We start from the raw sequence: 11,206 nt of genomic DNA, 5'->3' as shown, positions 1-11,206 counted from the left end.
AGAGTAGTTAATATAAATTAAGAAGAGTATGTTACTATCACTTAAACTTTTATATATTTTAGTTTAAAAGTCTGTATCTAGAGCCTTGTGTGGTGGTATGCACCTATANTCCCTGCACTTAGGAAGCTAGGGCAAGAGGATTATGAGTCTGAGCAGAGCTCAGTCTGCACAGTGAGTTTGAGGATAACCTCAATACAATGCCCCATTCTTAAAATAAAGAAACAAACAAACAATAAAACAAAAATACCCGATTTGTTTTTATTAGAATTTACATGACCGTGTATCTAACTTTACTAAATAATTTATTATCACCTTTAAGAACTTTGCAAATGACTGAGGTCTAACCATTTGGATTTAACCATTTTACTCAAATGTAAGCTAACAAATAATTCTTTTTATCTAAAAGACAGGAAGCACTTACAAATGAAAGAGAAGCCTCATATTCTTCTTATACATCTATGTATTTAAGACTTGTAAAACCTCATATGTTAATATCTTCATGGAATTAGGAAAAATGCTTCTTGTATTTCATGCAAACACTTCATAGCGATTCATTATATTTTATAAAGAATAAATGAAACCATGGTGGATTGTTGATTTTCTACCTTTCTATGACTTTTCAGAGCCAATATTTGGGACTGAAAACATCCATTTTGAGGAACATATATTATTCAAGTAGAATATATTCAGGCCTCATGTTTAGGCTAGTAATTCAAATGTAGCTATTTATGGACCTTAAAAATACATTTGCTATGTTCAGTAGTTGGATTTTTTTCCAACTACGTAGAAGGTCATATCAGTTGAGTACTTTCATAAGAATCTGAAAGGACTGCTACTCTTCTACAATGGCTGTAACTAACTAGGAACACCTTCTTTATGACTCTCCATGATGTTTGTTTACCACAGATTAACAAAACAGAGTGGAGATTTCTACTGACTGGTGGCATTGGGCTGGATAATCCTTATACCAACCCTTGCACATGGCTTCCTCAAAAGTCCTGGGATGAGATTTGCCGACTAGATGACTTACCTGCCTTTAAGACCATTCGCAGGGAGTTTATGCGCTTAAAGGATGGATGGAAAAAAGTATATGATAGTATGGTATGTCTTCACCCTTTTCCTTATTTCAAAGATTTTCAGTGGAGAAGATGTTAAATATGTATAATGTTACCTTTGTATAAAAGCAAGATTCCATAAATGAATGAAAAAAAAAAGAAATGAAAAAAAAAAAAAAGATGTGGCTGCTCCTAGGTGTGGGAGAGGAGAAAGTTTATTATAGATGTGGTGGTTTGAATATGCTTGGCCCAGGGAGTGGTACTATTAGGAGGTGTGGCCTTATTGGAGGAAGTCTGTCACTATGGCGGTGGGCTTTGAGACCCTCTTCCACATTCCCTGAAAGTCAGTCTTCTCCTGGTTGACTTTGGATGAAGATGTAGAACTCTCAGCTCCTCCAGCCCCACATCTGTCTGAGTGCTGCCATGCTTCCTGCTATGATGATGATGGACTAAACCTCTGAAACTGTAAGCCAGCCCCAAATAAATGTTGGCTTTTATAAGAATTTCCTTGGTCATAGTGTTTGATCACAGCAATAACTAACAGTAACATTTTAGTACCCAAACTAAGACAGAAGTTGGTACCAGGGACTGGGGTATTGCTGTGATAGGCCTGACCATATTTTTGTTTGGGGGAATGTGGATTTGGGGCCTTGGGATTTGGAAAGCAGTGGAATGCTTTAAGTAGTGCTTAATACACCATTTTAATAGGAATTTGGAAGACATTGGTACCGAGGGCAATTTGAACTGTAGGAGCCTGGATCTAGAGGTTTCAAAAAAAAAGTAATTTTGGTATGTTGCCTGGAGATCATTCTTATGATTTGGTGAAGAATGTGGATGCTTTTTGGCCTTTTCTGAAGAGTTTGTCCAAGGCTAAGGTAAAGAGATTCATATTAATTATATTGACAAAGGAAGTCTCAGAAAACCCAGCATAGACTTCATCCTCTGGTTTACTCTAAAGAAGAGCATTTTGATTAAGCTTAATCAGGTTCAGAAAGGACAAATCAAAATGTATGGTTCAAGTAATAAAGGGATGACAAGAAGTACAATGTAGCTAAATCCTGTGTTAGAGAAGATTAGGGAGTGATGACTTTGGGGCAATAAGCTAAGCTTATTGTTCATACATTTGTCATTGAACAAGGAAATGTTATTTGGTTATTGTTTTTCTATCGTTTGTACTTTTAATCTGGAATGACTTACGAATAAGAAATGCAGGAGACAAGTTTTTGATCCAATATTGAGGAATAGTGGCCATGAAAAGCTTGAGTCCAGGCATGGTAAGTTGTACAACCTTTAAACCCAGGAGACAGAGGCAAGCAGATCTCTGAGTTCAATGCCAGCCTGGTATAAAGCAAGTTCTAAGTAGAGAAAAGCTTAGATCCAGGTGTGGTGATACATACCTTTAATCTCAGCATTCAAGAGACAGAGCCATGCAGATCTCTGAGTTCATGGTCATGTACAGAGCAAATTCCAGGACAGCCAAGCTTCGTCCATAAAGGAATTGAAAAACATTAAGCTGGTGATGATGTAATAAACAAGAGGGACATGTTCAGCCCCAACAAGCAGCAGAACTCAGCAGCTTCAGCCCTGTGGCTCTGACCTTAGAGTCAAGAACAGAAAGGACTACTGGGAGAATTGTTGCTGGTTAGCTGGAACTAAGACATTAACAGTGATTAAGAAGAGACCATAATCACTGAGGTGAAATCTTCTGGGAAGTGTTCTCTGAGAGCCTCTGTTCCAGAGATAGACAAGGTTATGTCTCATGCTGCAGCTGGACTTGGTAATATGTAAGAATCACCCAGGTGGTGCTGGTTTTAAAGGCATGAAGGGGTCATAGAGACCAGCTGAAGCTTGGTACTGTGAGAGGCTAGGAAAGGCCACTACTGAAGATGCAGCCTCAATTGCAATTGATGTCCCATTACTGAAGGGGTCTTGTAAAGAAGTTGAGGCTTGGCATTATAGAGAGGACCTATGAGAGGCTGTTGGTGGAGCATAGTTGTAATGGAAGACCCCAGTGTTTTGGATATGCCAGTGCCATGGAATGGTCACCAAAAACAGCAGCAGCAGTGGAGTTGAGCAGAGCCTAGAGTGCTACAGAAGGCAGAGCTGGAGAAATGATACAAGCCCTTTAGAGGAACCTAGAAGATCGTGTGTGGATCCCAGATATTGGATCAAGAAAGTGAAAAGTTGAAGTTGCTATAAATATCCTAAGATGTTAAAGATGTCAGAGCTGTGGGATACCTGCTGAGGAAAGCTGCTAACAGTTATTGGAAACAGCCCAAAAGATAGATAGTTGTTGCGGTCAACAAAGATGAAAGGAATTGGAGATATGAAGAGCACTTTTATATACATCAGACATAGAGATGCAGCGTTTGGAGTTTGCCCAGCTGACTTTTGGTCCTGCTTTCATACAGTATTTCCTCACTATGACATTTGGAATAGTAATGTATATCCTGTGATATTGGAGGTTTGTGGTCTGCTATTTAATTTTGATTTTATAGAGGATTACAGTTAAGTGATTGGATGAATTTCAGAAGAGACTTTGAACTTTGAACTTATATCAATGTTGAGACTGCTATAGACTATGGGAACTTTGGAAGTTGGACTCAATGTATTCTATATTATGCTATGGCTAGGTTGGCCCTCATAGACTCATATGTCTGAACAAGCCTATGAGGGCCAGGGAGTAGAATGTGGTGGTTTAAATATGCTTGGCCCAGAAAGTGCCACTATTAGAAAGTGTGGCCTTGGAGAAAGTGTGTCACTGTGGAGATTGGCTGTGAGACCCTCCTCCTGGCTGACTAGAAGTCAGTCTTTTCCTGGCTACCTTTGAATCAAGATATAGAACTTTAGGCTCCTCAAGTCCCATATCTGCCTAGATGCTGCCGTGCTTCCTGCAGTGATATCAATGCACTAATCCTCTCAAACTGTGAGCCAGCCCTAATTAAATGTTTGCCTTTATAAGTGTTGCCTTGCTCATGGGGTCACTTCACAGCAATAAAACCCTAAGTAAGACAGTAGTCCTTTTTCAGCATTACTTTGTCATAAAGGTTAAGCATTTTCCAGTTNCCAGTTATTTTCTACTCTGTTTTTGCTCTTATGATTTTTACTATTCTTGAACATGATAGGTAGCTGCTCTGTATAGAGACAGCTAGGTCTAACCAGAGAGAGTTAGGTAGGTGGTAGCCCCTGGGTGCCGACACCTGGCCTTACTTGGGTACCTGTCGTATATGATAAGTAGAATGGGTTCAATCATTTGGAATGGGTACTTTGGGTTTCTTCATGTTACTAATGGAAATGTTTCCTAGAAATATTTTCTAGGTTTTTTTTTTTTCTGAGTATTTCTTTTTAGTTTAAAATTGCAATTGCATTCACTATGTGGAACCCAGAGAGGAAGCCAGGAAACTTGCTTGTAAACTTCAAATGCTTACATGAAACATTGTAATGTTGACAATAATTTCCCCCACAGATTAAATAAAATAAAATTTACACAAGTGTTCTGATTTCAGGAATTATGTCTTCTCTAAGTATATGCTTATTTGTAAAATATTATTACTTTTAGAAATAACCTCTAACATTGATTTATGTACTATAAATTTAGGAGCCACACCATGAGATGTTTCCAGAAGATTGGGAAAATAAAGCAAATGACTTTCAGAGGATGCTTATTATCCGTTGCTTGAGGCCAGACAAGGCAAGTGCGGGCTTTGTTGAGCAGCTCTCATCCCATCCTGTCTCTGCACAGCTTAGACAAACTCCATTTCTTCATAGACTCGGGGTGGATGGAGGAATCTACAGAAGTAACCCAACGTCCTTCTAATGGATCTCCTAACTGTGTCTGCATCTGGGTTAATAGCTAATAGAATGTATTTTTGGTGATATGCTTTTATGATTACTCTTTATGATTTTTGGTTCCTCTCTGTCAAAGACTTCTCGCTTTGCCTGCTATAATCTCATTTTCATTTTATTTTATTACTTTGGTGAAACTAGTCAATAGCATTAACGTCAAGTTTATATATTAGAATATCTAGAATGTCTTCTCTAAATGTGCATCTATATTTATACATACCACACCACAGCATTTAGTAAATATGTGGAATATTTTAAAGCTTTAGTCACTGATGACATAAAAGGCAATGTTAGTAATGTTATTTTAACTTCTTTAAATAATAAATATACAGTCAGCAAAGCAGTAGGCATGTCCTTTCAATACTTATTAGTGTCCTCATTTGTATTAGAGTCTATAGAAAACTTGGAGTATCTGGAAACACTAAGTGTAAAAAGCACAAAGTTTCTGGATAATATATTGGCATTCTAATAATTATGTTTATATTGAAAACATACATGGGTATGGTGGTATAGAAATTGTGACTAATTAATTCCTTCATTTAGGATAGATGGAAAATATCTGTAGTTATAAATGATTTCTAAACTGCAGTGGCTTAACTCATGTGAGCATCTGTAAAATCTGCAGTAATGTGTGATCCAGGCAACTCTTCACGGGTGGACAAGTTGACCTATATCCTCAGAGATGCCAGTATAATGTGAGCAGGGGGTTATTGGGGAACTATCATAACTGCCATTGTTACAAACAAATTAAAGTTTCACATAAACTCACAGTATCTACAACTTGAATTTGTTTTCAAAGAAATTGCTTATATTCCAACTCTTCTCCCTTATAAAATCTGAATTTAAATGGTGAAAGTAATATATAATAGACTTTTTTATAGATGTCAGGAATAATCTGAGGTAGAGCTGTTCCTTTCTCAGAGCCATAGTTGCTTCCAGCTCTCAGGACCTAGCCAAGGCCCAAGCGTCAACATAGAAGTCTGTCCCCATGTTTTAAGCTTTGAGTCAGAATACAGTCCAGCCTTTATTAGATTTATCTTTATATAAAACAATTGTAGAATATATATTTAAGTTTTTTAAAAAGAGAAAGTGGCCTACAAAGTATCTATGGCCTATGAAAGTCACAGTTCTGCCCTGAACACTTGTTTGATGTTTGTGAACTGATCAAATGCACCCTTTGATAACATTGAAAAGAACGGCTTTTCATAGAAACTTCAGTGGGAAGCTTCAGATGTTCACTTTCTATTTTAAGGTGGAGAAAATTAAATGCTCACAAGGTTTTGTGGGCCTTTATCTTGGGCTAATGAACCATTTCTTAGCTGTGACAACTTTATCTGCATATATCCTTCCGCAGGTTTATATTTTTGAAACTTGACATTTTAATCTGAAAATATGTTAAACTATTAAATGGATCAAATATAACTTTTCATATTCCTTATGTTTTTGAAGATGGGAGTTACATAGGCTGAGGTGTTTTCATGTGTCAGGGTCTATTTTTCTGTTGACTGATGTTATTCTGTATGTTTTGAAACCACAATTAATCTTCTGCTTCATACTGACCTGTCCCATCCAACAACGTTCCCTACAGTGTTTTCCAATCTATTCCTATGTTCCCCCTTTTAGGATAGAAAAATTACAAAATGATGTTTAGCAATATTTCAATTTTTCTTCTCCTTTAATTGCATCTAAAGTGATGATGATGGGTACAGACCTGCCTTGGCTAGTTGATATTATGTAGCTGCCAAGCGAGGTTTTCCAAGACACTTCTCCCATCAAACCTGTACATGTCTGTGTTGATCTTTAAGTGCCATAAGACTTGATCATTGTCCACCCGTGAAGAGTGCCTGGATCACACATGACTGCAGATTTTACAGATGCTCATATGTGTTAAGCCACTGCAGTTTATAAATCATTTATAACTACAGATATTTTCCATCTATCCTAAATGAAGGAATTAATTGGTCACAATTTCTATACCACCATACCCATGTATGTTTTCAATATAAACATAATTATTAGAATGCCAATATATTATCCAGAAACTTTGTGCTTTTTACACTTAGTGTTTCCAGATACTCCAAGTTTTAGTGGTGAATTAATTATTTTGGAAGCTATATGCTATATGGTGATATATGCCTACTCTGCCTTTTAAAGGGTGGTTTCCCAGAGTAGAATGGTATTAGCCTAGGGAGGAGAACAGCACTATAAGAGACTAACATTTGAGATAGTAGTATATGCTCATTTTATTTCTTCACTGTCTCTAGGTTATAATATATATATATATATATATATATATATATATATATATATATAATATGTTATATATTACCAAGAAAATTAACAAAATTCTTTTGGGGGAGTTTTGAGAGGTGGGTCTCCTTTCCATTTTGTCCTCTTAAAACCCTACCCTAATACTTGAATGGTCAGAACAGCAGTTCTTAACCTGTGGATTGTGACTCCTTGAAGTGGGGTGTCAAATGAATCTTTCACAGGGGCAACATATCCGTTTTGCTGTATATCAGATATTTATATTATAATTCACAACAGTAGCAAAGTTACAGTTATAAAGTAACAATGAAATAATCTTATGTTTGGGGGTCGCCACAACATGAGAAACTGAATTAAAGGGTCACAGCACTAGGAAGGTTGAGAACCACTGAGTCAGAAATTGGAGGTTGCCAGGCTTTCCAATGCTGTAGTTTAGAGAAATTGGAAAGATTCTTGCTAAGTCACCAGTAGGAAAATGAGGTGGGCTCATAGTTTCCCTTAAATTGTAATAGTTATAGTATCTTATTGATGGAAGGAACATGTGGAGTGGAAAGTACTAAGGTATGCAATGTTCAGAGTCATTTGTAAAATAAAGAGCTTCTGGCCACAGTTCTATCATTCTGAACTGTAAACAAAGTACAAATCCATCAGCTCTCAATAAGAAACTTGTCAGATTCGAGTTAATAAGTGTCTGTGAGCTCAGATAAATGTGGGAATTTGCACTGATCAGAAAATCATGCATAGGAGAAAACACAGGCTTTTCTCCTGCCTTTGAGAAGATGGCTGCCATAATGTCTGAAATCTTTGCTACTGACAGATCTCATTTTACAAACCTAATGCTAGCACAGATAGGTCTATCATCCGGTGAGCCTGATTGCTGGCACAGTCTGCCTTTACCTTGGGAGTTCTAGTCTCCTGTTGGGAAGCAAGCAAGTTTTGCTCTGTTATAGTCTGAAAAGTGAGATTGTGGAATCTATCTTCTCTTCTCTTTGGGAGAGTTGCTCATATTCCTAACTGGACTGTGCAGTGCAAATACACAGCCATGTTTACCTGTGCAGGTAAACCAGCAGGTCCCTTTTTTAAAAACTGGGCCATTCTTATTATAAACTAGCTTTTGTCATTTTGTTTGCAAGACTATAATTTTGCGATGAGGTTAAAGCTAACTTGGGGAGGAAAGGTGCTGATGAATAAGTGTTGTGTTTTGCTGTTATTTTAATCTGATGAGGGAAGAAAGTCCCTTTGTGCAACGAATGGTAATGAGAAAGACAATGATGAGGTCTAGGGTAGGAAATTAGGATATTTTTAATATTTCTGCAGTGAGTTTGCCATTTGTGATTATTCAAAAGAGCTGAAGCATGAAGAAATTTTCTAGACATCAATTGAGCGTGTGTACATGTGTGCATGTATATACATATGAATGTATGTATATGTGTTCACGTGTGTGTGAATTCATCCTTTGATGGTTTGTTGTTGTCATTTAGAATTTCTGGAATTTGACTCTATAAAATTTTAATCTTGAGACTTTGTATTTATGCATTCAGTAGATGCTAAAAAAAAAAAAATCTAGTTCTGACCAGCAAGATGACTCAGTGGTTAAAGGTACCTCCTTAAGCCTAGTGACTTGAGTTAGAGCCCCCTGAACCCACAAGGGAAGAGGAGTGTAGTCCAGCGAGCTGACCTTTAACTTCCACTCTCTCTGTAGTCATGTCCACTCATTGCCTTGCAACACACACCAAATAAATCAACAAACACACAAATATATAAATAAAAGTCTAACTTGAATCTGGATATTTCTCCATTGGTTCAGCATTCCTAGCCACACACATGAGCAGGAGAACACATGTGCCTGACTTTAAAGAGCATTATGATATGGTGATGGTTTTATTCACAAATCTTGTTCAAATAGATGTTACAGAGAACATATAACTGGTGTTTGGAGGCACTTGTAACTGGTTCCAGAGGATACTATCTTTTTTAAATACTAGGCACTTGTAAATTGCTCCTGCAGCTGAAGAATGTTCCTGGCACGTGGAATTGCTACCCTGGGCTGGGGGTGGGGAGTGTGATATATTTGTACAGTCCCATCCTATATTGACAGCCATTCTGCTGATGACTGTGAGGTCCTCATGAGCTCTTCCCATTACTCCTTCCTCTGAGGTAGCCTGTGTTCTGTCCTACAGCTGGCATGTTTGATTCACACCTTCCTTCTATGCTAACTAAGCTCTTACGGGGATGCCCACAGCATTCTGTGTGGCAGGACTGATTAGCTTGTGAGAACAAGATAAAGAAACAGAGAGCTACTATTTGTGACTTCAAATTTTGAGCAGAAATATATGTTTCAGAGGAGGGTTAAAAGTGCATTTGGTAGTTACTTCTTAAGACATAAGCTGAAGTTAGGTAATTAAATAGATTATATGTATGATGTTAGTCATATGAACATCTGTAGCTGTAACTTGTTATCAAAGGGAATGTGACTTTCAAAAATTGCAAGTGTATGTGAAATAAAAATATGAATCTTTAAAGAAGCCATGTTAATGGAGGCTTTGAAGGAGTCTATTGGCATTTCAGTACTGCAGTGTGCCAGTCCTTATTTTGCTTGGTGTTCCTATATTCAAAGGAGATAATTGTCTATGTAACTCCTTACATGGGTATTTTGTTCAGCAAACTTTGGAGATGAGAGGGAAGGAACGACCATACAGAGACTGCCCCATCCAGGGATCCATACCATAATCCACCACCAAATGCAGACACAATTGCATATGCTAGCAAGATTTTGCTGACATGACCCTGATATAGCTGACTCTTGTGAGGCTATGCCAGTGCCTGGCAAATACAGATGTGGATGCTCACAGTCAGCTATTGGATGGAACACACAGTCCCCAGTGGAGGAGCTAGAGAAAGTACCCAAGGAGCTAAAGGGGTCTATAACCCTATAGGAGGAACAACAACAACCAGTACCCCCTGAGTTCGTGTCTCTAGCTGCATATGTAGCAGAAGATGGCCTAATCAACCATCCTTGAGAGGAGAGGCCCTTGGTCTTCCAAAGATTATATGCCCCAATACAGGGGAATACCAGGGCCAAGAAGTGGGAGTGGATGGGTTTGACAGCAGGGTGGGGGGAGGGTATAAGAGACATTTGGGATAACATTTGAATTGTAAATTAAGAAAATATCTAATAAAATATTGAAAAAAAGAGCTTTAAAAGTACTGAAAAAAAAACCAAAGGAGATAATCGAATATTTAGCAAAGTAAGGCAAGCAAAACAAATCAAAAAATGCCCTCAGGGGATCTGGTGCTGTATTAGCCCAATGTTGCGACTTGTCACATTCAGTTTCAAGTGTATGCATGCAGTTCTTATAAAGTCAAAGAGGAGACATTGTCCCTGATCCTATGCCCAAGCTTGACTTGGAATACCGGATTTATCTCCTTCATCGGTGTGACATAAATCTGAAGAATATTGTCATAAATTTAACCCAGCATAAAATTTGGTTTTACTTACCTAGAAAAATGATTTGGAGCTTTGTTCTCACCTGTTGAAAAAAATCATCTCAAGTGAGCATCACAAATGGATCTCTGCACAAAGACAGAGGAAGACCTGTCAGGAAATGGGTACACTGGTATCTGCTGAAATGTTTGCCTCGTTTTTCCTTCTTCAGATCTAAGCTTTGTAATGATGCCTTTCTTTTCCAATGTTTTATTAAGAGGGAACCATCAGCACTGACAAAGTGCAAGCAAGAAGATGGAGTGTTTATAGTTGAAGGGAGCGTCTGTAGTTTGTTGAGATTGGAACAAGAATCATGTCATGCATCCTGTTTAGGTCACACCTGGGTCACAATTAACTGGCATGACAACCGAGAAATGCCAGGTGTAGCTTCTCACTGGAAAACAGGGGATGGAACAGACAAGGCTGACTGTGTGCTTACTATCAACACATATCCACTCCTGCAGAGACCCCAAGCCATAGAGTTTGCCTTTTTCAAACAGGCCCCAAGAAAATTGTCCTGATAGACAATATGCCAATACAGAGTGGCTTGTTT

General features: G+C 38.0%; 1 protein-coding gene across 1 annotated transcript in view; it reads left to right on the top strand.

The window, feature by feature from the left end:
- LOC110295232 (dynein heavy chain 7, axonemal-like) overlaps positions 1–11,206 on the top strand; it is a 151,034-nt gene that overhangs the window by 88,221 nt on the left and 51,607 nt on the right. The window contains exons 14-16 of the mRNA XM_029475280.1: positions 907–1,101; positions 4,654–4,746; positions 7,987–8,033. Coding sequence (XP_029331140.1) covers positions 907–1,101; positions 4,654–4,746; positions 7,987–8,033 — 335 coding nt within the window. The remainder of the gene's footprint in view (positions 1–906; positions 1,102–4,653; positions 4,747–7,986; positions 8,034–11,206) is intronic.

This window comes from Mus caroli, chromosome 1, assembly GCF_900094665.2.
Source record: "Mus caroli chromosome 1, CAROLI_EIJ_v1.1, whole genome shotgun sequence".
NCBI lineage: Eukaryota > Metazoa > Chordata > Mammalia > Rodentia > Muridae > Mus > Mus caroli.
Note: the sequence above shows the minus strand (reverse complement) of the source record. Positions and strands in the feature narration are given on the sequence as shown.